Source organism: Somniosus microcephalus, chromosome 14 (genome assembly GCF_052327205.1).
Source record: "Somniosus microcephalus isolate GS21.2 chromosome 14, FLI_Smic_1.0, whole genome shotgun sequence".
In the NCBI taxonomy this organism is placed as follows: Eukaryota; Metazoa; Chordata; class Chondrichthyes; order Squaliformes; family Somniosidae; genus Somniosus; species Somniosus microcephalus.
The window spans coordinates 72,100,453-72,127,192 of record NC_141000.1 but is presented as its reverse complement, the minus strand read 5'-3'; the positions used below and the strand labels follow the sequence as shown (position 1 = coordinate 72,127,192).

The 26,740-nt window shown below is 46.5% G+C and overlaps 1 protein-coding gene across 16 annotated transcripts in view; it reads left to right on the top strand.

Moving 5' to 3' along the window:
* Window positions 1–26,740, top strand: part of caska (calcium/calmodulin-dependent serine protein kinase a) — a 540,018-nt gene that overhangs the window by 434,656 nt on the left and 78,622 nt on the right. For all 16 annotated transcript variants that reach the window (XM_086006664.1, XM_086006672.1, XM_086006668.1 and 13 more), the window contains 2 exons: window positions 14,458–14,535; window positions 25,129–25,209. In XM_086006664.1, coding sequence (XP_085862790.1) covers window positions 14,458–14,535; window positions 25,129–25,209 — 159 coding nt within the window. The remainder of the gene's footprint in view (window positions 1–14,457; window positions 14,536–25,128; window positions 25,210–26,740) is intronic.

Genomic DNA, 26,740 nt, shown 5'->3' with positions numbered 1-26,740 from the left:
AGTGGCAAATGTGACACCATTGTTCAAGAAAAGGTGTAAGGACAATCCTAGTAACTACAGGCCGGTCAGTTTAACATCAGTGGTGGGTGAAGTTTTAGAAACAATAATCAAGGAAAAAATTAACAGGCATTTGGAAAGGTTTAAGCTAATTAAGGAGTGCCAACACAGATTTGTAAAAGGCAGATCATGTTTGACTAATCTAATTCATTTTTTTGATGAAGTAACAGAGAGGATTGATGAAGGGAATGCAATGAATGTTGTCTACATGGGCTTTCGGAAGGCGTTTGACAAAGTACCATATAGAAGGCTGGTTAACAAAATCGAGGCTCATGGAATAGATGGGTCCGTGGCAGCTTGGATAAGGAATTGGCTTAAGGACAGAAAACAGCGAGTTATGGTAAATGGCTATTTTTCAGACTGGAGGATGGTAGACAGAGGTGTTCCTCAAGGATCATTGCTGGGGCCACTGCTTTTTTTGATATATAAATGACCTGGATATTGGAATACAGAGTAGAATTTCTAAATTTGCCAATGACACCAAACTTGGGGGTTGAGGGGTGATTTGATAGAAGTGTACAAGATTATGACGGGTTTGGATAGGCTAGACGGGGAAAGGCTGTTCCCACTAGTTGATGGTACAAGGACTAGGGGGGAAGGCGGTGGCGTAGTGGTTATGTCACTAGACTAGTAAGCCAGAGGCTCAGTCAAATGGTGTGTCTTCCGTCTAAAGGCGGAAGACACACCCCCATCCACATCCCTGGGGCTGTGGTGGAAAGGGTGGACAGCTTTAAGTTCCTCGGAGTCCACATCACGGAAGACCTTTCCTGGTCCCTCAATACCTCCTCTTTGGTGAAGAAGGCCCAGCAGCGCCTATATTTCCTAAGGAGGCTGAAGGGATGTAACCTGTCACCCCTGATCCTCTCTAACTTTTACCGCTGCACAATAGAGAGCATCCTGACTAACTGTATCACAGTATGGTATGGCAGCTGTAGCTACTATGACTGGAAAGCCCTGCAGCGGGTAGTCAAAACTGCCCAACGCATTACCGGCACCCGGCTACCGACCATGGAGAACATCGACCAGAAACGCTGTTTACGGAGGTCACTGACCATCATCAAAGACCCTACCCACCCCAGCCACAGTTTGTTCGCCCCCCTGCCATCTGGGAGACGCTACAGATGCATTCGCACCCGAACGACCAGATTTAGGAACAGCTTCTTTCCCAGGGCTGTCATCCTACTGAACTCTGCAAATAAACTCTAAAGCCTGCACATCTGCCAATGCACTTTATTATGTTTATGTTCATGTTACAAGTCAAATGAATGTTAAATGTCTTAATCTAAATGTACACTCTCGGGAGCCGCAAGCTTACATTTCGTTGTACTGCACTTGTGCACTAACAATGACAATAAAGTTTATTATTATTATTATTATATGGGTTCAAATCCCACCACGGCAGCTGGTGGAATTTAAATTCAATTCAATTTAATTCTGGAATTAAATGTTAGTCTTAGTAATGGTGATCATGATACCATTGTCGATTGTTGCAAAAACCCATCTGGTTCACTAATGTCCTTTAGGGAAGGAAATCTGCCGTCCTTACCTGGTCTGGCCTACATGTGACTCCAGACCCACAGCAATGTGGTTGACTCTTAATGCCCTCTGAAATGGCCTAGCAAGCCACTCGGTTGTAAACAACCGCTACGAAAAACAATAAGAATAAAACCGCACGGACCACCCGGCATCGACCTCGGCACCGGAAACAACAACGGCAAACCCAGCCCTGTCGACCCTGCAAAGTCCTCCTTACCAACATCTGGGGGCTTGTGCCAAAATTGGGAGAGCTGTCCCACAGACTAGTCAAGCAACAGCCTGACATAGTCATAATTACCGAATCATACCTTACAACCAATGTCCCAGACACCACCATCACCATCCCTGGGTATGTCCTGTCCCACCGGCAGGACAGACCCACCAGAGGTGGTGGCACCATGGTATACAGTCGGGAGGGAGTAGCCCTGGGAGTCCTCAACATTGACTCAGGACCCCATGAGGTCTCATGGCATCAAGTCAAACATGGGCAAGGAAACCTCCTGCTAATTACCACCTACCGCCCTCCCTCAGCTGATGAATCAGTACTCCTTCATGTTGAACACCAATTGGAAGAAGCACTGAGAGTAGCAAGGGCACAAAATGTCCTCTGTGTGGGGGACTTCAATGTCCATCACCAAGAGTGGCTCGGTAGCACCACAACTGACCGAGCTGGCTGAGTCCTAAAGGACATAGCTGCCAGACTGGGTCTGCGACAGGTGGTGAGGGAACCAACAAGAGGGAAAAACCTACTTGATCTCGTCCTCACCAATCTACCTGTTGCAGATGCATCTGTCCATGACCGCATTGGTGGAGACGAAGTCCTGTCTTCATGTTGAGGATACCCTCCACCGTGTTGTGTGGCACTATCACCGTGCTAAATGGGACAGATTTCGAACAGATCTGGCAACTCAAAACTGGGCATCCATGAGGCGCTGTGGGCCATCAGCAGCAGCAGAATTGTATTTAACCACAATCTGTAACCTCATGGCCCGGCATATCCCTCACTCTACCATTACCATCAAGCTGGGAGATCAACCCTGGTTTAACGAAGAGTGCAGGAGAGCATGCCGGGAACAGCACCAGGCATACCGAAAAATGAGGTGTCAACCTGGTGAGGCTACAACACAGGACTATTTGCATGCCAATCAACGGAAGCAACATGCGATAGAGCTAAGCGATCTCACAACCATCGGATCAAATTAAAGCTCTGCAGTCCTGCCACATCCAGTCGTGAGTGGTGGTGGACAATTAAACAGTTAACAGGAGGAGGAGGCTCCAAAAATATCTCCATCCTCAATGATGGTGGAGCCCAGCACGTGAGTGCAAAAGAAAAGGCTGAAGCATTTGCAACTATCTTCAGCCAGAAGTGCCGAGTGGATGATCCATCTCGGCCTCCTCCTGAGGTCCCCAGCATCACAGATGCCAGTCTTCAGCCCATTCAATTCACTCCACGTGATGTCAAGAAACGGCTGAAGACACTGGATACTGCAAAGGCTATGGGCCCTGACAACATTCCGGCAATAGTACTGAAGACTTGTGCTCCAGAACCAGCTGCCCCCATAGCCAAGCTGTTCCAGTACAGCTACAACACTGGCATCTACCCGGCAATGTGGAAAATTGCCCGAGTATGTCCTGTCTACAAAAAGCAGGACAAATCTGACCCGGCCAATTACCGTCCCATCAGTCTACTCTCAATCATCAGCAAAGTGATGGAAGGTGTCGTCGGCAGTGCTATCAAGCGGCACTTACTCAGCAATAACCTGCTAACTGACGCTCAGTTTGGGTTCCACCAGGGCCACTCAGCTCCTGATCTCATTACAGCCTTGGTCCAAACATGGACAAAAGAGCTGAACTCGTGAGGTGAGAGTGACTGCCCTTGACATCAAGGCAGCATTTGATCGAGTGTGGCATCAAGGAGCCCTAGCAAAACGGAAGTCAATGGGAACCAAGGGGAAAACTCTCCATTGGTTGGAATCATACCTAGCACAAAGGAAGTTGGCTGTGGTTGTTGGAGGTCATTCATCTCAATCACATGACATCACTGCAGGAGTTCCTCAGGGCAGTGTCCTAGGCCCAATCATCTTCAGCTGTTTCATCAATGACCTTCCCTCCATCATAGGGTCAAAAGTGGGGATGTTCGCTGATGATTGCACACTGTTCAGCACCATTCGAGACTCGTCAGATACTGACGCAGTCCATGTCCATATAAGAACATAAGAACATAAGAAATAGGAGCAGGAGTAGGCCAATCGGCCCCTCGAGCCTGCTCCACCATTCAATAAGATCATGGCTGATCTGATCCTAACCTCAAATCTTCTATCACTCTCCATCCCACCCGAACCCATGTGATCTCCCGGGAGAGGCGAAAAACCAGATTTAAAAACCCAATGGCCAATTTGGGAGAAAAAATCTGGGAAATTCCTCTCCGACCCATCTAGGCGATCGAAACTCTTCCAGGAGATCACTCTGTTCCTATATTTTCTACAGTACTTACCTTCTGTAAAGGCAATCTCCACCCCAGCCAGGAACAGGAATACAACCATCTCCTGAAATCTAACACAATTAGAACACAAGAAATAGGAGCAGAACCAGGCTACACGGCCCCTGGGCCCGCTCCACTACCCACAGGGCCATGACCATTCCGAACCTAGACTCATGTCCAATTTCCTGCCTGCTCCCCGTAACCCTTAATTCCCTTTACTTCTAGGAAACTATCTATTTCTGTTTTAAATTTATTTAATGATGTAGCTTCCACAGCTTTCTGGGGCAGCAAATTCCACAAACCTACCACCCTCTGAGTGAAGAAGTTTCTCCTCATCTCAGTTTTGAAAGAGCAGCCCCTTATTTTAAGATTATGCCCCCTCGCTCTAGTTTCACCCATCATTGGGAACATCCTCACCGCATCCACCCGATCAAGCCCCTTCACAATCTTACATGTTTCAATAAGATCGCCTCTCATTCTTCTGAACTCCAATGAGTAGAGTCCCAATCTACTCAACCTCTCCTCATATGACCACCCACTCATCCCCGGGATTAACCGAGTGAACCTTCTTTGTACTGACTCGAGAGCAAGTATGTCTTTTCTTAAGTATGGACACCAAAACTGTATGCAGTATTCCAGGTGCAGTCTCACCAATACCTTGTATAACTGCAGCAATACCTCCCTGTTTTTATATTCTATCCCCCTAGCAATAAAAGCCAACATTCCATTGGCCTTCTTAATCACTTGCTGCACCTGCATACTAACTTTTTGAGTTTCGTGCACCAGGACCCCCAGATCCCTTTGTACTACAGTACTTTCCAGTTTCTTGCCATTAAGATAATAACTTGCTCTATGATTTTTCCTGCCAAAGTGCATAACCTCACACTTTCCAGTATTGTATTCCATCTGCCAAATCTCTGCCCACTTACTTAGCCTATCTATGTCACTTTGCAGGTTTTTTATGTCCTCCTCACTCACTACTTTCCCTCCCATCTTTGTATCATCTGCAAACTTTGATATGTTACACTCGGTCCCCTCCTCCAAATCGTCAATATAGATTGTAAAGAGTTGGGGACCCAGCACTGACCCCTGCAGAACACCACTAGTTACTGATTGCCAGTCTGAGAATGAACCATTTATCCCAACTCTCTGCTTTCTGTTAGATAGCCAATTCTCCACCCACGCCAGAATATTACCCCCAATCCCGTGATTTTTTATCTTGAGCAATAATCTTTTGTGTGGCACCTTGTCAAATGCCTTTTGGAAGTCTAAATAATTCATGTCCACTGGTTCTCCTTTATCCACCCTGTATGTTACTTCCTCAAAGAACTCAAGCAAATTTGTCAAACATGACTTCCCCTTCATGAAACCATGCTGAGTTTGTCCTATTAAATTATGTTTATCCAAATGTCTTGTTACTGTCTCCTTAATAATGGACCAACCACAGATGTTAGGCTAACAAGTCTATAGCTTCCAGCCTTCTGCCTACTACCCTTTTTAAATAAGGGTGTTACATTAGCAGTTTTCCAATCTGCTGGGACCTTTGCTGAGTCCAGGGAGTTTTGGAAAATTATTACCAATGCATCCACAATCCCTACCGCCACTTCCCTCAAGACCCTAGGATGTAAGCCGTCAGGTCCAGGGGATTTATCCGGCTTAAGTCCCATTATTTTACCAAGTACCACTTCCTTAGTGATTTTAATCGTATTTAGCTCCTCTCCCCCTAGAGCCCCCTGTTTGTCCAGTGTTGGGATATTCTTAGTGTCCTCTACCGTAAAGACTGATACAAAATATTTGTTCAGCATTATTGCCATCTCCATGTTTCCCACCATTAATTTCCCAGTCTCATCCTCTAAGGGACCAACATTTACTTTAGCCACCCTTTTTCTTTTTATATAACTATAGAAACTTTTGCTATCTGTTTTTATATTTTTTGCTAATTTACTTTCATAATCTATCTTCCCTTTCTTAATCAATCTTTTAGTTATTTTTTGCTGTCTTTTAAAGTTTTTCCAATCCTCTATCCTCCCACTAGATTTGGCTACCTTATATGCCCTTGTTTTTAGTCGAATACTATCCTTAATTTCTTTACTTAGCCACGGATGGCTGTCTTCTTTTACACCCTTTTTTCCTCAGTGGAATATATATTTTTTGGAAGTTGTAAAATAACTCCTTAAATGTACACCACTGATCATGTACCGTCTTACCCTTTAATCTATTTTCCCAGTCCACTCTAATCAATTCCGCGCTCATACCTTCATAGTCTCCTTTATTCAAGCTCAGCACGCTTGTTTGAGATCCAACCTTCTCACCCTCTACTTGAATATGGAATTCAACCATGTTATGGTCACTCATTCCAAGGGGATCCTTTACTAGGACATTTTTAATTAATCCTGTCTCATTACACAGGACCAAACCTAAGGTTGCTTGCCCCCTGGTCGGTTCAGTTACATACTGCTCAAGAAACCCATCCCTAATACACTCAATGAACTCATCCTCAAGGCTGCTCTGCCCAGTTTGATTTGTCCAGTTAATATGATAGTTAAAATCCCCCATAATTATAGCTGTTCCCTTATTACAAGCCTCAACTATTTCCTGATTAATACTCCGTCCAACAGAGTTGCAACTGTTCGGAGGCCTATAGACTACGCCCACTAGTGTTTTTTTCTCATTATTCCTGATCTCTACCCAAACTGTTTCACTATCCTGCTCCTTTGACCCAATATCATTTCTCTATTATAGTGATTCCTTCCTTTATTAACATAGCCACCCCACCTCCCCTCCCTTCCTGCCTGTCCTCCCTGATTGTTAAATAACCTGGTATGTTTAATTCCCAGTTATGGTCACCCTGCAGCCATGTTTCTGTAATGGCCACAAGATCATACCCATATGTAGTTATTTGTGCCGTTAACTCATTCGTTTTGTTACGAATGCTACGCGCATTCAGATAAAGAACTTTCAAACATGTTTTGTGACACTTAGTTCCTGTTTTTTCCCCTTTTACTACTTTACCTTTTACTCCATACCTTCTGTCGCTTCCTGACACGTTCTGTTTTTTAATTTCCCCACTGCTACCTAAGTCTATGACCTTCTCCGTTGTCATTTCTGTTATTTGTTCTCTAGAAACCTCCCCCCCACTAATTAGTTTAAAGTCCTCTCTACAGCCCTAGTTATATGATTCGCCAGGACTCTAGTCCCAGCACTGGCCAAGTGGAGTCCGTCCCAACGGAACAGCTCCCTCCTGTCCCAGTACTGGTGCCAGTGTCCCAAGAAGCAAAACCCATTTCTCCCACATCAGTCTTTGAGCCACGCATTTAACTCTTTAATTTTATTTATCCTAGCCAAATTAGCTCGTGGCTCAGGTAATAACCCAGAGATTATTACCCTTGAGGTTCTGTTTTTTAATTTGACCCCTAGCTACTCATACTCCTTTAACAGAACCTTCTTCCTTGTCCTATCTACGTCGTTTGTACCAACATGGACCATGACAACTGGATCCTCCCCCTCCAAGTTTCTTTCCAGCCCAGAAGAGACGTCCTTAACCCTGGCACCGGGCAAGCAACACAGCCTTCGGGACTCCTGCTCTTGACTGCAGAGAACCCTATCTATCCCCCTAATGATACTATCCCCTACCACTACAACATTTTTTACTCCCTCCACTTGAATAGCCCCCTGCACCACAGTGCTGTGGCCAGGTTACTCATCCTCCCTGCAGTCCCCGCTCCTACCCTCACAGGGAGTAAGAACCTCAATCCTGCTTGACAAGAGCAAGGGCTGCGGCTCCTTCAACACTACATCCTGGATCCCTGTACCTTCCTCACTCGTAGTCACACCATCCTGTCCCTGACCACGGACTACATCTGCAGTAATTAATTTCATAGGTGTGACCACCTCCTGAAACAGAGTCCAGGAACTTCTCCCCCTCCCTGATGTGTCGCAGTGTCTGAAGCTCGGTCTCAAGCTCTTTAACATGGAGCTTGAGTTCCTCTAGCAACAAACACTTATCGCAAATGTAATCACCGTGAGCTTCAATGGGGTCCACCAGCTCCCACATTTCACAACAGTGACACATGACCTGTTCACCCATATCTGTGTAATTAATTAAATTTCTTATTAATTATGAAGACCCTCTGCCCCGATATAGATGATAATATTACACCACTATTTAATAGGACTTACCAACTTAAAGGTATAGAAGAGAAGGAAGAGAACCTACCAACTAGTTGATCACCAACCTCCCTCGTGGAAGCTGTATGGGGGACCTATCCAGTTGAATTGTTTCACTGCTCCACGTCCGCAGTGTTGGATTAGCCTGAGAGAGGGAAGTAAAACAGAGCAACAAGCACCCCCTCACCTCCCACTTGCCCGAACTCTGCCACTTACCAAACTCTACTTACACTCAATGCGACCACACTCAGCGCTACCGCACTAAGCCCGCCCCTTTTTATACCCGGATTCTACTTCCGGTTTCAACTCCCCAACAGCTTAATTTACTCTATATAAAAAAAATTTAAAAAAATTTTAAATTAAACTTCAAATAATTCACTTATTTACTCACTAAAATTCAGTAAATGCACTTAAAAGACTTTTTCTGCCACTTGGAAAAGTCTGCTTAAACTCAATGCGATTGCACTCCATGCAGCAAGACTTGGGCTGACAAGTGGCAAGTAACATTCGCACCACACAAGTGCCAGGCAATGACCATCTCCAACAAGCGAGACTCTAACCATCTCCCCTTGACATTCAATGGCATTACTATCGCTGAATCCCCCACTATCAACATCCTGGGGGTTACCATTGATCAGAAACTGAACTGGACCAGCCATATAAATACTGTGGCTACAAGAGGAGGCCAGAGGCTGGGAATTCTGTGGCAAGTGTCTCACCTCCTGCCTCCCCAAAGCCTTTCCACCATCTACAAGGCACAAGTCAGGAGTGTGATGGAATACTCTCCAGTTGCCTGGATGAGTGCAGCTCCAACAACACTCCAGAAGCTCGACACCATTCAGGATAAAGCAGCCCGCTTGATTGGCACTCCATCCACCACCTTCAACATTCACTCCCTCCGCCACCGGCGTACTGTGGCTGCAGTGTGTACCATCTACAAGATGCACTGCAGCAACTCTCCAAAGCTCCTTCAACAGCACCTTCCAAACCCGCGACCTCTACCACTTAGAAGGACAAGGGCAGCAGACGCACGGGAACATCACCACCTACAAGTTCCCCTACAAGTTCCCCTCCAAGCCACACACCATCCTGACTTGGACCTGTATCGCCGCTCCTTCACTGTTGCTGGGCCAAAATCCTGGAACTCCCTTCCTAACAGCATTGTGGGTGTACCTACACCATATGGACTGCAGCAGTTCAAGAAGGCGGCTCACCACCATCTTCTTAAAGGCAATTAGGGATGGGCACTAAATGCAGGCCTAGCCAGCGACGCCCACATCCCATCAATGAATTAAAAAAAAAAATTTTAAAGACAGATTTAAGGTTTTAGGCAAGAGATACAGGGGGGACGTGAGAAAAACTTTTTAACGCAGCGAGTGGTGATGACCTGGAATTTGCTGCCGACGGAAGGGGTGGAAGCGGAGACACTCAATGTTTTCAAGAGGAGACTGGATAGGCACTTGAGGGAAATAAACTTGCAAGGCTATGAGGATAGAGCAGGGGAATGGGTCTGACTGGATTGCTCTACAGAGAGCCGGCACGGTCTCGATGGGCCAAATGGCGGCCTCCTGTGCCGTTATGACTCTGACGTTATGGTTCATCCAGGACTGATAGTTGGGCAAGCAGTCTGACAACACGGAGGCAGTGGAGGGGTAGAGAGAAATGGTGGTGAGCTATAACTGGGTGTCATCAGCGTACATGTGGAACCTAATGTAATATCTTCAGATCATGTCACTGAGGGGCAGCATGTAGACAGGAATAGGAGGGGCCAAGGGTAGATCCTTGGGGGACTCCAGAAGTAACCGTGAGAGGGTGGGATGAGAAGCCAATGCAGGAGAGCCTCTAGCTACGATCGGATAGATAAGAGTGAAATAAATGGTGAGGGCAGTCCCATTCAGCTGGACAACAGAGGAGAGGCGTTGGTGGAGGATGGCATGGTCGACCATGTCAAAGACTACGAGAGGTCGAGAAGGTTGAGCAAGAATAATGCTCCATAGTCTCAATCACAGAGGATGCCATTTGTGACTTTGATTAGGGCCATTTTAGTGCTGTATCAGAGCAGATTGGAGAGGTTCAAACATGGAGTTGCGGGAAGATGGACATCGATTTGGGAGGCGACAAGATGTTCAAGAACTTTGGAAAGGAACGGGATGTTGGAGATGAGATTGTAGTTTGCAAGGACAGTGCGGGCCAAAGGGTTGGCCTTTTGAGAAGAGGGTAATGACAGCAGTTTTGAAAAGGAGAGGGGCAGTAGAGGACCTGAAGTGAAGGTACCATTTACAATGTCAGGTTGCATGCGGGCCAGGAAGGGAAGCGCACCGCCTGGCTCAACAGCACTCATGATTAGCTCCCCTTCATGTTGTCCTTTTTCTGCTGCCCCCCCAAACCGGGATTTACCTGAGGCCCAATTTTATGTGAGCTGAGGGAGCACCTGTCTGCGTCCGTTGGTTGTGCACCCCAAAACAGACCATAACCAGTTTCTACCCCGTGCATTTTGAGCACTGATTAATGAAGCATCTCTTTTTCATCTGAATTTCAAGTTGAAATTACACTGGCCAAATATTAGCTTAATGCATTTCCTATTTTAATGGAGACATAATTCATTTAAAATAACACCTGCAATAAAATAGGCATTAGAAATGTGCACACATGCAGTGAGTGTTCGTCCACTAATAATCACCCAGTATAATTTCAAGGTCTTTTTCTTGCAACCAAAAATTCAGATGAAAATTTGATGATTTATTAACCAATGCTGAAAAATGAGATAGAAACATAGAAGATAGGAACAGGAGTAGGCCATTCGGCCCTTCGAGCCTGCTCCGCCATTCAATGAGATTATGGCTGATCATCCAAATTCAGTACCCTGTCCCTGCCTTCTCCCCATATCCCTTGATCCCTTTAGCCTTAAGAAATATATCCAACTCTTTCTTGAATATATTTAATGAACTGGCCTCCACCGCCCTCTGTGGCAGAGAATTCCACAGGTTCACCACTCTCTGGGTGAAGAAATTCCTCCTCATTTCAGTCCTAAATGGCTTACCCCTTATCCTTAGACTATGACCCCTGGTTCTGGACTCCCCGGCCATCAGAAACATCCTTCCTGCATCTAGTCTGTCCAGGCCTGACACAATTTTATAGGTTTCGATGAGATCCCCTCTCAATCTTCTAAACTCCAGTGAGTATAAGCCCAATCGACACAATCTCTCCTCATACATCATTCCTGCCATCCCAGGAATTCTACCCCTTTTAATTATAAAGGCAGCAGAGCCACTACTAGCTTTGTAGTTCATATGGCAGCATTACACTTTGTCTCTACAGATAAAAAAGTCATATTTTTGTAAAATAGCCAGTAATGTTTTTAACAATTAGGTAAAGCTTAAACCCGGATCTCTGTTAAGTTTACATTAGATTCTCATGATAGGAAGTCTCATTCATTTGTCTAGCCCGCCTGGTGGAATTGTAATTATAATCCTTGTTTGGAATAATGTTTTACTCCCACAGAATAATGTACATATAGGTCCAGCTTTGATGATTCACTTAATTTGTGAATTGAAATTTTGAAGTTATTGGGAGGGGAATTTTAACTCCCCCTATCCGGCGGAAACTGGGTGTGGACAGTTAAAATGCAGTGCGTGAAATATCCACTTTGTTCCCGCTCCGTACTGATTTTAAAATACCTGATTTTTCAGGCATATGGGGCGCCCACCTAAGTCAGACAGAGTCTCATACATTTGTGCAAATCGGGTCCTATGACATCAATAATGCAAAGTGGCAATGTCTGAGGTTTGAGAGTGAATTGCAGTCAGCCCTTTTGGCTATAGGTACTGGGCTGAGGAGACCAAGGGACTAGGGTTGAAATAGAGGGATTTGACACTCAGAAAATGAATCGGTAACTTAGTGGAACCTGATGTTTATGAAACAGGACTGAAATGTAGGTGGAATAGAACTGAAGCTGAAATCTATTTTATCTTTTGCTCTTTGTAAAATAAGATTTAAAAATAGTTCCAGAACAAAACATGCTTTACCCTAGCTTTAGAGTTAACTCTTTCCATGGACCTGTGCTCATAGGAGTGAGCAATGAAAGGTTAGACAAAGAGAGTGTGTAGTCTTGAAAGAAAACCACTGAATGATGTCAAGCACATAATGATGGTCTTGTGAGATCCAGCCATGGTTTATTTTTCTGGAGCTCACCGAATCTCTCTACATCTCATTTATACTGCATTACAACATGATTTGTTCAATTTATTTTCTGTTATTCGGGCCTGTTTTTTCCCCTGGAGTCCTCTGCATAGCTATAGTCAAACTGGCTGGGATACCTGATACCAGGTGCCCCACCTGCATCACTCTGAATTGACAGCTACGTGTTGTAAATGTGCACCTGACCAAATAGAGTCATAACGGCACAGAAGGAGGCCATTCAGCTCATCGAGTCTGTGCCGGCTCTTTAGAGCAATTCAGTCAGTCCCATTCCCCTGTCTATCCCCGTAGCCCTGCAAGTTTATTTCCCTCAAGTGCCTATTCGGTCTCCTCTTGAAAACATTGATTATCTCTGCTTCCACCACTTCCATCGGCAGCAAGTTCCAGGTCCTCACCACTCGTTGCGTAAAATAGTTATTCCTCACTTTCCCCCGTATCTCTTGCCCAAAACCTTAAATATGTGTCTCCTAGTCCTTGTACCATCAACTAGTGGGAACAGCCTTTCCCCGTCTAGCCTATCCAAACCATTCATAATCTTGTACACTTCTATCAAATCACATCGCAACCTCCTTTGCTCTAATGAAAACAAATCCAGCTTCTCCAAACTTCTCCAACATGTATATTATACGCAGGCTAATTTTCCTTCCCCGTGGGGAAGCTCTCGGCTCTCCCCACATACCAGTACCCCACAGCATCGTGCACTGTTCCACCTCTGCTGCTCCACTGTCTTATTTAAGTTTGTTTTTAATGGCTGATGCAATATAATGGTTCATCTACAAGGCACAAGTAAGGAGTGTGATGGAATACTCTCCACTTGCCTGGATGAGTGCAGCTCCAACAACCCGCTTGATTGGCACCCCATCCACCACCTTAAACAATCACTCCCTCCACCACCGGCGTACCATGGCTGCAGTGTGTACCATCTACAAGATGCACTGCAGCAACTCACCAAGGCTTCTTCGGCAGCACCTTCCAAACCCGCGACCTCTTCCACCTAGAAGGACAAGGGCAGCAGGCACATGGGATCACCACCACCTCCAAGTTCCCCTCCAAGCCACACGCCATCCTGACTTAGAAGTATATTGCCGATCCTTCATAGTCGCTGGGTCAAAATCCTGGAACTCCCTACCTAACAGCACTGTGGGAGCACCTTCACCACACAGACTGCAGTGGTTCAAGAAGGCGGCTCCCCACCACCTTCTCGAGGGCAACTAGGGATGGGCAATAAATGCTGGCCTTGCCAGCGACGCCCACATCCCATAAACAAATTTTTTTTAAAGTTCTGTGGGAACGTAGCATCACAGAATGATCTAAGTTCCCCTTCATAGAGTTGCTGTACTATAATGTGATTATGTGGCTGCTCGTGAGTTCACTGTGAAGGTGGACTTCCTGGTAGTAGAAAAGTAACAGTCAAAACTCTTATTATTATTTTTCTTAGTAACAGAAGTTTTTTTTAAACAAAGAAAATTAAAGTGAGGCATGGTAGTTTAAAAGACTGTTGTCAGTGAGTATTGTATGATGTATTCATTACCTTCTATCCAGAGTCAAAAAAAGTGCTGGTTTCAGAGAATCCGCCTACATGTAGCAATAGCAAAATTTAGCCTATATGGGTGGTGGACTTGTATCAATACACACACTTGTCAAAGGTTTGACTTAAAGTTATGCAGCTGTTTATAGAATAGTGTTAATTCCTTAAAATATGTGGGAATAAATCCATCTGTTTCCACTTGTAGTGGCTATTTAAAGAATCACACAGAGGGAGCCTTTCTTCATTCCTGCACAAAAAGGACACCAACTCAGCCCAGAATATAGCCTCATACCAGGAAGCAGCTGCTTGAAATGAAAATGTAAATTTCCACTGGTCAAAAATGTCATAAATGTGTTAATTGTTTTGCAGTGAGCGGATTGTAATTTGTAAGTAAGCAGTTTTTGGAAAGGAAAGTGTACATAGTCAGACAAACTTTGTTCTGTTTGTAGCTATTCTTATTTGAATTTTGCTTTTTATTTTTCTCTGCTAGTTGTATGACAAGATCAACACAAAGTCATCGCCACAGATTCGAAATCCACCAAGTGATGCTGTCCAGAGAGCCAAAGAGGTAAGTTGCACAACTTTAGTTGTGCTGTAACCTCTTATGCATTAAATTGGTATTTATATGTTAGTCATTCTGTTAGCCAAATGGCTCTTGTCATAACAGATAAGACAATTTTCATACCATTGTCATCTGAGCTTTAAATTTTGTTGAGGGCCAACACTTAATCTGATAGTCCTATGGTTGACCTGGTGTCGGTTGGAGGCATTATTTGACCATAAATAATTATTGTGTATACTCTGTTGCGGGTATGTCGCCATACCTGATCCACAGGGTACGGTAGCATAGTGGTTATGTTACTGAACCAGTAATCCAGGGAAATTCAGATCCCACCCTGGCAGTTTGAGAATTTGAATTTGGTTAAAATAAAATCTGGAAATATAAAGCTAGTACCAGTAAAAGTGACCATGAAAAACCCAACTGATGTCCTTTAGGGAAGGAAACCTATCATCCTTACCCAGACTGGCCTATATGTGACTCCAGTTCCACATCAACGTGGTTGACTTTTAACTGCCCTCTGAAGTGACCTAGTAAGCCACGCGGTTGTATCGAACCACTAGAAAGAAACCACTAGGCTGTGACCTAGGCATCGAATCAGGACATGACAAAGGTACACCCAGTCCAATCGACCCTGCAAAGTCCTTCTCACTAATATCTGGGGACTGGTGCCAAAGTTGGGAGCTGTTCCACAAAAGTGTCAAGCACAGCCTGACTCTCAGAATCATACCTATCAGCCATTGTCCCAGACTCCACCATCACTGTAATAAAAACAGAAAATGCTGGAAATATTCAGCAGGTCAGGCAGCATCTGTGGAGAGAGAAACAAAGTTAACATTTCAGGTCGATGACCCTTCGTCAGAACCCTTCCACAATCACTGTCCCTGGGTCTGTCCTATCCCACCGGAGCTGAAGGCACAGTGGTATACAGTTGGGCGGGGGGGTGGAGAGTAGACCTGGGAATCCTCAATATTGATTCCGGACCCCATGAAGTCTCATGGCTTCTGGTCAAACATGGGCAGGGAAACTGGGCTAATTGCCACCTACCGCCCTCCCTCAGTTGATGAATTAGTACTCATAGAATCATACAGCTCAGATGGAGGCCATTCGGCCCATCGTGCCTGTGCTGGCTCTTTTAAAAAGCTATCTAATTAGTCTCACTCCCCTGTTCTTTCCCCATAGCCCTGCAATTTTTTCCCTTTTCAAGTATATATCCAATTCCCTTTTGGAAGTTACTATTGATTCTGCTTTCACCACCTTTTCAGGCAGTACATTCCAGATCATCATAACTTGCTGCGTAAAAAAAAAAAATTCTTCTCATCTCCCCTCTGGTTCTTTTGCCAGTTACCTTAAATCTGTGTCCTCTGATTACAGTGGAAACAGCTTGTCCTTATTTACTCTATAAAATGCTTCATAATTTTGAATGCCTCTGTCAAATCTCCCCTTAATCTTACAGCTCTAAGGAGAACAATCCCAGTTTCTCTAATCTCTCCACATAACTGAACTCCCTCATCCCTGGTACCATTCCAGTAAATTTCTTCTGCACCATCTCTTAAGGCCTTGAAATTCTTCCTAAAATGTGGTGCCCAGAATTGGGCACAATACTCCAATTAAAGCCTAACCAGTGATTTATAAAGGTTTAGCATAACTTTCTTGCTTTTGCATTCTATGCCTCTATAAAGCCCAGGATCCCATATGCTTTTTTAACAGCCTTCTCAACTTGTCCTGCCACCTTCAAAGATTTGTGTGTGTGAACCCCCATGTGTCTTGGTTTCTGCACCCCCTTTAAAATTGTACCATTTCGTTTTTACTTCTCCATGTTGAACAACACTTAGAGGAAGCACTAAGAGTAGCAAGGGCACAGAATGTAATCTGGATGGGGAACATCAGTGTCCATCACTGAATGGCTCGGTAGTACCAGCACTTACCGAGGTGACCGAGTCCTGCAGGAGATAGCAGGTGGTGAGTGAACCAACATGAGGGAATAACGTGCTTGAACTCTAATTTACCTGTCGCAGATGCATCTGTCCATAACCGTATTGGTGAACAGACTTGCCTTCACACTGAGGACACACCATTAAGTCATTTAGGACTACCATCGTGCTAAGTGGGCTAGATTAAGAACAGATCTAGCAGCTCAAAACTGGACATCCATAAGGGGCTGCTCACATGTGGCTGCCTGGTTCTCAGAAATTCTTGCACAACAGCTGCTGGCATGAAACCATAAGCAAAGATACGCAATTACAGGAGATCCAACCTTAAGGAAAAATGCAATAACATTTGTAAATGTGTAAGCATCACATGATCAGACATCACGTGATCAAGTGCCACATGATCAAACTTCCAGGACTACCTCCAACTAGAGTTGGCAACCCTAATTATAGGCTCAGAAATATTGACACTTAATAAAGGATGACAAAATAAAACGAAGCAGTTAGTTTGTAAGTATGTTCATAAAAATAGTGTTCTACATATCTTCGACATAGTAAAAAAAAAACACATTAGTGACTGACGGGAGGCTGATTTCAGACAGGACAGTGATGGGATCAGTACAATTGGGCCCGGATTTTCCCCCAGCCGTTGGGCGGGTTTTCAGGCAGGCGGGGGCTGAAAAATCGCAGAAATAGGGGGTCGCGACCCCCCTGCCCCGCCCGACTTTCGCCCCCGTGTTTCAGCGCGACCCGAATCAGTCCCGCACGCAGCAGGCGGGAGCCTAATGATCAATAATTGGCATGTTTAATCCTATTTTCAGGGTCCCTTGCAATTTTCAGCCTTTCCCCACATAAAACACGCCTGGTGGGAACACCGCTGATGAAACCTGGCGTGAACAAAGTTGGCTTGCTTGCTTTCAGCTGCAGGTCAATCAGGACTGAAGAGATTTAATCAGACAGCATTTGTAGGCTGCAGGACCTTGTTGCTGAAGGCTTGGGGCAACTTGTTGAAGGCTTAGGCACAGCTGTGGAAGGTTGGAGCCTCACACACTTCTCCTGGGAAGCCCCTCTCAACACCCTAGCTCAGCGCCTCCTCAACGGAGGCATCTGCCAGAAGCATGGGAGGCCTTTTGTTCCTTCCCTTCGTGGCATTAGAGGATCTCCAACAGCAGAGGAGGCTGGAGCAACTCCAGCAACAGCAGGAGCGACAGGCTGCGGCTCAGCCACCTGAGGCAGCACAGGCCAGAAGGGGCCAGTGCATGGAAGGCCGTCGGCGCAGGAGATACCCCCCAAACAGGGTCTACAGACACAGTGTGAGCTACCTCAACATGACTGAGCAGCAGTGCCAGAGGCGGCTCCGACTTTCGCGAGAGGTTGTGACTGACATCTGTGCAATGCTGCAGCAAGACCTGGAGCCCAGAGCACCAGGTCCACACTCCTTACCAGTGGCCATCAAAGTCACCACCGCACTCAACTTTTATGCCTCAGGCTCCTTCCAGGGATCAGCAGCAGACATCAGCGGCATCTCCCAGGCGGCCGCACACACTTGCATCAAACAGGTCACCGATGCCCTCTTGCCCTCGCGCACAATCACATCCATTTCACCAGGGATCGTGCAAGTGTGAGGGCACGAGCGCTTGGATTAGCTCAGCTGGCAGACTTTCCAAGGGTGCAGGGCGTCATTGACTGCACACATGTCGCCCTTGGGGCACCCCACCGCAATCCAGGAGTTTTTGTCAACCACAAGGACTTCCACTCCCTTAACGTTCAGCTGGTGTGTGACCACAAGAAGGTGATTTTGCATGTTTGTGCCAAGTACCCTGGCAGCTGCCATGACTCCTTCATACTGCGCCAGTCTACTGTGCCTCCGCTATTCAGTCCGCCAAACAAACTTCAAGGATGGCTACTTGGAGACAAGGGATATCCCCTGTGCTCTTGGCTAATGACGCCGTTGAGGAGACCAGCCAGCGAATTTGAGGAGCGCTACAACTCCAGCCACATTACCACCAGATGCATTATCGAGCAAACCATCGGATTGCTGAAGATGCGCTTCAGATGCCTCGATAGATCAGGTGGAGCCCTACAGTACTCATCAGTCAGGGTCTTCAAAATCGTCGTGGTATGCTGTGTGCTTCACAACGTGGCACAGCGTCATGGCTTGCCGATTCCGCAGGACCAAGAGGCTCCTCACAGAGCCGCCTCGGATGAGGATGATGCTGAGGAGGAGGAGGACGGAAACGAGCATCCTGCAGAAGCCCGCCAACCAGCGGCACCAGTGCGCGAGAACATTGCTGGGCGGAATGCAAGGAACGCACTCATCCTGGGCAGATTTGCGTAGCCTGGTACATCAAACACTGCAGCCTCACTGCTTTTTAACTGACCATGGACAGTGGCCTATGCCTGCACATTCCTACCTATTTGACCAGCTTGCTGACATCTGCAAGTTATCCTAAGGCCTCTATGTGATATCCCCATTCGCCAACACACAGGGAGGGCCCTTGGTCTTGCAGCCTCACACCATCTTTGTCTCCTTCTAAGTATCTATGCTATGCAATCTCTACACTCACTCCTGCACTCTCACTCAAACTCCACTTGTCTCCCTCATTGCAGGAAAAGAGAGCTCACAATAGACGAGAGCGTGCGTGCGAGGACAGACGCCATAACTGCAGCAGTTGCCACCAGATTTTTTATGTACAGGAAACTGATGGCATTAAAACTATTTGCAAGTGACTACCCTTGTGATTAGTGGTGCTTTATTTTTCTCTTATGCGTGCTCCTACGTAGTGGCACCCCTGTGGCTTCAGCAGATGTGGAGGCCCCTTGCTCACTTTCCTGCTGTGCCTGTCTCGACACCTTTGGCGGGCGTCCTCTGGGGTGGCGAGCCTGTGAGGGCTCGCCAGCAGTCTGCTGCTCCTGCAGCTGTGCAGGGCTTGAGACTCCTATCTCACTGGGGTGTGGACTCCGGCGGGGCTCTGACCGAGGGCTCTGAAGTGGCATGGAAGTGTGAGCGCATGGAGAGGAGCCCCCACTTCCTTGAGGTGTGCCAACAACCTCCCTCTCATGGGTCAGCTCCCCCCTCAGCGCCTGCAAGTGGCTGGAGAGCACCTTGCTGCACATCAGGGGGGCCATGGGGACCCGTCTCAGCACTGGAAGTCCTGCTCAGAGGGACTTCCATGAAGGTCTGGTTTCGGTGCTCAATAGATGCCCATCGCTCCTCGAGAGATGCCATTCTATTCAGAGCACTCACCATGTTTTCGATACCCTGGCGACTAAGCTCCTCCATGGTCACAGCCCTCCTCTCCTCGGCCGCAGCCCTCCTCTCCTCGGCTGCAGCCAGCCTTACCACGGAGGTAGCCAACCTTTCCATGGTGATGCTTTCATGCGCCAATGACTCCAATAAGGCTCTGCTCATGCTCGCCATGGACTCCTCCATTCGCTCCACACTCGCAACGACCCTGGAGACAAAACCTGCCAGAGACTCCTGCATCTATGCATGGAGATCCATCACCTCCTGTCTTGCGGATGGACCCAGAGGCATAGGGTCGACATGCAGCTGAGCTGAGCTGGCAGAGGCCTGCGCCCTCTGACGAGGATTCTCCACTGCTGATGAGGACTCTCCACTGCTGTCCCTGTCTCCACACTCTGCTGATGCTCACTTGTGAGCTGTGATACACCAGGTGACAACACTACTCTATGTCTCGAAGGTCCCACCGAGGTGTGAGTGTCTGCGCTGGTGCTGGGTGCGCTTACTTCTGCTGACGCTGCACCCTCAGAGGCTGGAGCTTCCTCTGAGGAGTCTGGCTGCAAGGCCTCTTCCTCCTCGGCAGTGGCGACGGGGGCTCCGGATGGTCCTGTGGGGGAGTAAAGGAAAGAGTTAGAGATGTGATGCCAAGGCTACTTGCACATTGGATTTGGCAGATGCTCATAAATCCAAATGATGTGGCTTCAGAATCATATCAGCAACTCATGCTATGTCAATGAGAGAGATGGGGAACTATTCTGTCACCAGCTTGTGGGCTTGCTCCTGTCTCTCCTGCCCCAGCATCCACAGGCACATCAGCCCCAGCAATCTCCATCACAGCTTCCTCCCAGGGGCTCAGGTGGGCGATTGAGGGTGGTCCTCCTCCAGTCCTCGCACGCTCTCGTCTATTGTGAGCTCTCTTTTCCTGCAATGAGGGAGACAAGTGGAGTTTGAGTGAGAGTGCAGGAGTGAGTGTAGAGATTGCATAGCATAGATACTTAGAAGGAGACAAAGATGGTGTGAGGCTGCAAGACCAAGGGCCCTCCCTGTGTGTTGTCAGTTGTGTTCCAAGCATCCGAGTGAGAGGGCTGCATGGTGGAATAGTTATGTGAATGTGAGCATAGAGAGATAGGGAATGGGTAAGGGTGCATGGATGTGACTGTGAAGTGGGATGTGGAGGAAGAGATTGCTGAAGCTGAGTGCTGTTGGGGAAAGGCAATGGGGATCAGGTTGAGGGTGATGGAAACTTCGTACTTACTTTTCCTGTGCGGTGAAGGTCATGGAAGCGCTTCCTGCACTGCATCCAGGTCCGACGGATGACTCCCAGAGAGTTGACCTCTGCAGCCACCTCCATCCAGGCAGCCCTGGTCTCTTTGGGAGGCCTCTTCCTCCCTGAACTAGGGAAGAGGACCTCCCTGTGGGCCCTAACCCCATCCACCAATGTCTGCAATGAGGCCTCGTCAAATTTGGCGGCAGCTCAGCCTCAGCCGGTGCAGGCTCCTCTGCCATTCTGCAAGACTGGTTGAGAAGCTTGCTGGAGACTTTAAAAGCACCACGAATGATGACATCATAATGTGGGGCTTTCTGACTGGAATCACAGAATCACAGAAACCCCACAGTGCAGATAGAGGCCATTTCGGCCCATCGAGCCTGCACCGACACATATCCCACCCGATCCCCGTAACCCCTACACCAACACATATCCCACCCTATCCCCGTAACCCCATGTATTTAATCCCCCTAACACTAAGGGTCAATTTATCATAGCCAATCAACCTAACCCGCACATCTTTGGACTGTGGGAGGAAACCGGAGCACCCGGAGGAAACCCACGCAAACACGGGGAGAATGTGCAAACTCCACACAGACAGTCACCCGAGGCCGGATTCGAACCCGGGTCCCTGGCACTGTGAGGCAACAGTGCTAACCACTATGCCACCGTGCTGGAATTGGACACTTAGCAAGGGTGCCCACATGCTGGAAATTAATTGGCCAATTGAGGGAAAATTGCATGCAGCTGGCTGACCCATTTAGATTCGGGTCGGAACCCGACAATTCCCTGCACCTTCGGGAAAATCGGGGCCTTGGTTTCAGTGTCCTAGGTTAGGGAGGAAAAAAATCAGCCAGGGTAGTGGTTAATTGCTATCTTGTAGTACTGGAAGTGTACATGTGTTATCGCTTGCAGACACCCATCGGCTTGGCTCTGATGGCCACAGCAATTGAATTGTCTGGCAACACTCCATTCCACATTTGCACCTGCTGAATACTTACTAGGGCAAAGTATTGAAGGACACTGCCAGTACACACTAATACAGGGAGCCAAATCTGTTTCTCTTTTATGTAAGTCACAATATTCTAGAACTTTTATCTGGTATACAAAATAAATTTAAGAGGAGCAAGGTCAGGAAGACTCTTCAGACAAAACCATGACCCTGTAAAAGCACAATTGAAGCCTTGTTACTGCAGACATTTGGGGGGGGAAAGCACAAATAAAACCTGCCTGAGATGTGGACCAAGGCAGTCAGCAAAATAACAACTTTGTGCTTTGCAGCCAAAAATTAAAACCTAATTTCAACTCAAGGCCCCATGTGGGTTGTAAAATTAACAAATTAGTCAAACAGAATTCTAATGAGTACTTTATTTTTCTGCATAAAACAAAGGACTACTTTGACAAAAATATTCTCCATAGATTTTTCTTCCCCTTTAACCAATATCATGTGCCTGTTTCTTGATGTTTTCCTAACTGCGACAAGAAGAAAACCTTTCATACCACTACTGCAAAATATCTGCATCTTGTACTTGAAACTAAACTTTCCTTACTGATGGAAGCAATTTTTATTCAGTATGGGTGGGGACAAATAAATAAAAGCAATGGATTCCAACAGTAATGTATTACCCTGTAGTATGAATCTTCTTTGGCAGTCTCTCGGAACCAAGGATGACTTGCTTCCACATTAAAAATGAGTTTGTAGGTGACTGATGAGTCCAATGCGGGACCTACAGTCTCTGTCACAGGTGGGGCAGACGGTGGTTGAAGGGGCGGGTGGGTGGGGTGCTTGGGTTGACGTGCGCTGCCTGCTCTTGGCTTCCACTTGCTCCCGGCGAAGAGACTCGAGGTGTTTGGCGCCTTCCCGGATGTTTCTCCTCCACTTTGTGCGGTCTTGGGCCAGGGATTCCCAGGTGTCAGTGGGGATGTTACACTTTTTCAAGGAGGCTTTGAGGGTGTCCTTGAAGCGTTTCCTCTGCCCACCTGGGGCTCTCTTGCCGTATCGGAGTTCCAAGTAGAGCGCTTGTTTTGGGAGTCTCGTATCGGGCATGCGGACAATGTGACCCGTCCATCGGAGCTGATTGAGCGTGGTCAAAGCTTCGATGCTGGGGATGTTGGCCTGAGCAAGAGCACTGACGTCGGTGCGCCTATCCTGCCAATGGATTTGCAGGATCTTGCAGAGGCAGCGTTGGTGGTACCTCTCCAGTGCTTTGAGGTGCCTGCTGTACATGGTCCATGTCTCTGAAGCATACAGCAGGGCGGGTATCACTGCTGCTCTGAAGACCATGAGCTTAGTGCCGGGTTTGAGGTCCTGGTCTTCAAACACTCTCTTCCTCAGGTGACCGAAAGCTGCACTGGCACACTGAAGGCGGTGTTGGACTTCGTCATCGACGTCTGCCCTTGTTGACAGTAGGCTCCCGGGGTATGGAACGTGGTCCACGTTGCCCAAGGCCTTGTCGTGGATTTTGATAATCGGGGGGCAGTACTGTGTGGCGGGGGCAGGTTGGTAGAGGACCTTTGTCTTACGGATGTTTAGTGTAAGGCCCATGCTCTCATAAGCTTCAGTGAAGGTGTTGACGATGATTTGGAGTTCGACCTCCAAGTGATGGCAGACGCAAGTGTCGTCTGCATACTGTAATTCGACGACAGAGGATGGGACAATCTTGGATTTGGACTGGAGGTGACTGAGGTTGAACAGTTTCCCGTTTGTTCTGTAAATTAGCTCCACTCCAGCGGGGAGCTTACTGAGGGTGAGATGGAACATTGCAGCAAGGAAGATCGAGAAGAGCGTTGGTGCGATGACACAGCCTTGCTTGACCCCGGTTCGTACGTGAATTGGGTCTGTGGTGGAACCGTTGGTCGGGATCACGGCTTGCATGTCGTCGTGAAGCAGGCGGAGGATAGTGACAAACTTTGGAGGGCAGCCAAATTTGAGGAGAACACTCCATAATCCCTCATGGTTGACAGTGTCGAAGGCCTGTATGAATAATATAATGTCCACTCTGTCATCCAAGAAAACCGGTTTACATTTTTTAGCTGTTGCTGCTCTTTGCTCATGCTCCACTATGACCCATATAAGCACAGAGCAAAGATTAAAGGAATGTGCTCTCACAATCTACTCTAATTGCAGAACAAAAAGCAGTTCTGCAATATTTGCCTAAACTCTGGAATCTGACTTGTTTAGATAGATTCCACTAAAACAGCAAATTATTTATGCATGATTGTTTTAGATTCTTGATTTGCAGATTATTATCTGGCTACTGTGACTGCCCCAATGAAATTGGGAACATATTTAATTATATATGCTGATAAAATTGCTTTGCTGGCCCATGTAGGAGGCCAGAAAACATCATTGCCTCCTTCCCATAGGGGCAATAATTACCACAAGGCAGTGGTGACTTTTGAGGCACCTAAGAAAATTATCTCCTTAGATGGGTTTTGCCATCCCATAAAGTAAATGGTGCATCAGGTATCAACTTTCAGCTGTGATTTACTTCCTTAAATCCCTGCCATTGCAAATGATGGATATCTGGCAGTGCTGCAGCGGGGCTTTCGTTACAGCACCAGAAAAGTTGTCTGGGGATTTTAAAGGACAGAAAAGCCCAGAAAAGACAAAAGAAAAATTAATTTTAAGCGAAATGAAAATGAGTCCATTGGGCTGAAATGAAGGGATAGGAAGCCTTTACTTAGGCCCTGTTACTCCATTTGAGCACATTGAGGCCATTGCTGCTCCGGGCCTACCACCATCTTCCAGCAGGTGGTCCCAGGGAGTGTCCGCGGGCGCACAGCAGGAAAACCCGCCACAAACCTGGACCCACCACCAATGTTGGCATTTGCATGCAATAGGCAGGAAAATGGCAGCTAGCAGGGGTAGAGGGAAGAAAGTCAAAGTCAGAGTGGGGAGGCAGCAGTGGGAGTCACTGCCTCATTTTCCTGCAAAAGTTTACACCTGATTTAGGACAGGATCATGGAGGAAAATCTAGCCATATCTGTTAGATCAGGTAAGACTCACTCACTGTAAAGTAGCTTTCAACAAAACTAAGAAAATATCCTTGCCCCTTCCATTCCCCCAAACTAATTTTCAACTTCAAATAGTGGCATATCCTTAGTTTTGCAAGTTTAGTACCTGCAGAAGCTTGCTAAGAATTTGTTGTATCTTGCAGGTGTTGGAAGAGATTTCATGCTATCCAGAAAACAATGATGCAAAGGAATTGAAGTGTATCCTAACACGGCCTCATTTTATGGTAAGTGTATTACTTTGGTTATCACACTTCAAAATAAAGAGATAAGATTGTCAATGAATACTATCTAAATTAAGTAGCTACTTAAGTAACAACACTCTCTCTGTCTGGAAATCTGGTGAACAAGTGAGTTCCTCATTTTTTAAAAATAATATAGTACACTGGTTAAGGGGGAAAGGAAAGATGGAAACTCTACTTTTTATTCAAAGTTCTCCTCCATTTTATAGAAGAAAAAATTATTTTGAGTTAAATTTTGATTTTTTTCCCCAAAGAAGTCAATTTTATTGTCTGCCTGGAGATCTGTTTACCCTTGTTGTTAAACTACTCCGATAGTGTCACTGACGAGCACCCTAGAGCGGTTTCATAGGTAAAAAGAGTGGTGATATGATTTCAGACTAACCTAGGAGCTATTCTGGAGCTGCCTAGTGTCAGGGAAACTACGCTGGAAACTGGGAAGTCTGTAACACGGAACAGCTCTCAGGCCAGTTTGAACTCGCTGTTTCATGATCCCACTGCGATGTGCCGCTTCTGCATCCAAGAGAGTAGGGCAGCCAGCCTGAATTCCAGCCACTGCCAGTACTTTTTCAGTGGGCCGATATGGACTCCCTACTTGATTTTTATCTCCCCTGGCCTCTGTTGGAATCACATCCTCCATAGAGGACTGTCACTGTGATCAGAAACTTATCAAAGTGTGAAATGGAGTTGGCATCCACTGCTTATGATGAGTTAGTGCTCCAATCTGCAGTGTGACCCAACCTGTGGGATAATATTTTTTAAAATTAGTGTCTCAGAAAAGCAATAAGATAAATGTGCTAAGGTCTCAACAGGAAGATCTGAGTTCCAGTCTTCTCTGACACTGAAGCTCCCCCTAAAGGGCGAGATTATCTGGGGGAAGTGGCTCAAGTTTTCCCACCTACTAGTAGGCTTAGCCAGGAAGTAGGATTCACATTGTCCATGGACTAACTTTAATGCATGGATTAATTAACGGTGATTACACCATTTGTTGAGCTAGTTATGTAGTGTTCTGACTTATGCAGCACAGTAACGGTTGGCTGGTAAAAGATTCAAGTTTGTCTTGGAAACCATCAGTGTCTCTTTGTATCTAAAAGCACTCTTCTTTTGAGCATTAACTTGTTACCTGAATAACTTAATGGATAATGGCATTACAGACGCTAACTAATAGCTACTGTAGCACTTCAGAAGTAAATATTTAATCATCAGCAGTGCCGCAAGTATTGTGGTGGTAACTACGTCAGTGGGGCTGATTTTACTCAGTTGCGCCAGTGCAAAACGAGCGCAGTGGGATCAGAAAAATGGGCAAGCACGACTCTGGCATGTTTTGAGCCCAAATCCTTGAAAACAAATTTTCTGGCTGGTTGCAATTTATGTGCTGGAAGGTTGTTATTAGCCAACAGGGCACTCTCTCAGTGGAGTGTTATAGATCACCTAACAAATCTCATGTAGGATGAAGGAATAACAGCAATGCACATGAGTACTTTGCTTCGATTTTCACAGAAGAGTACAATAGTGAGAA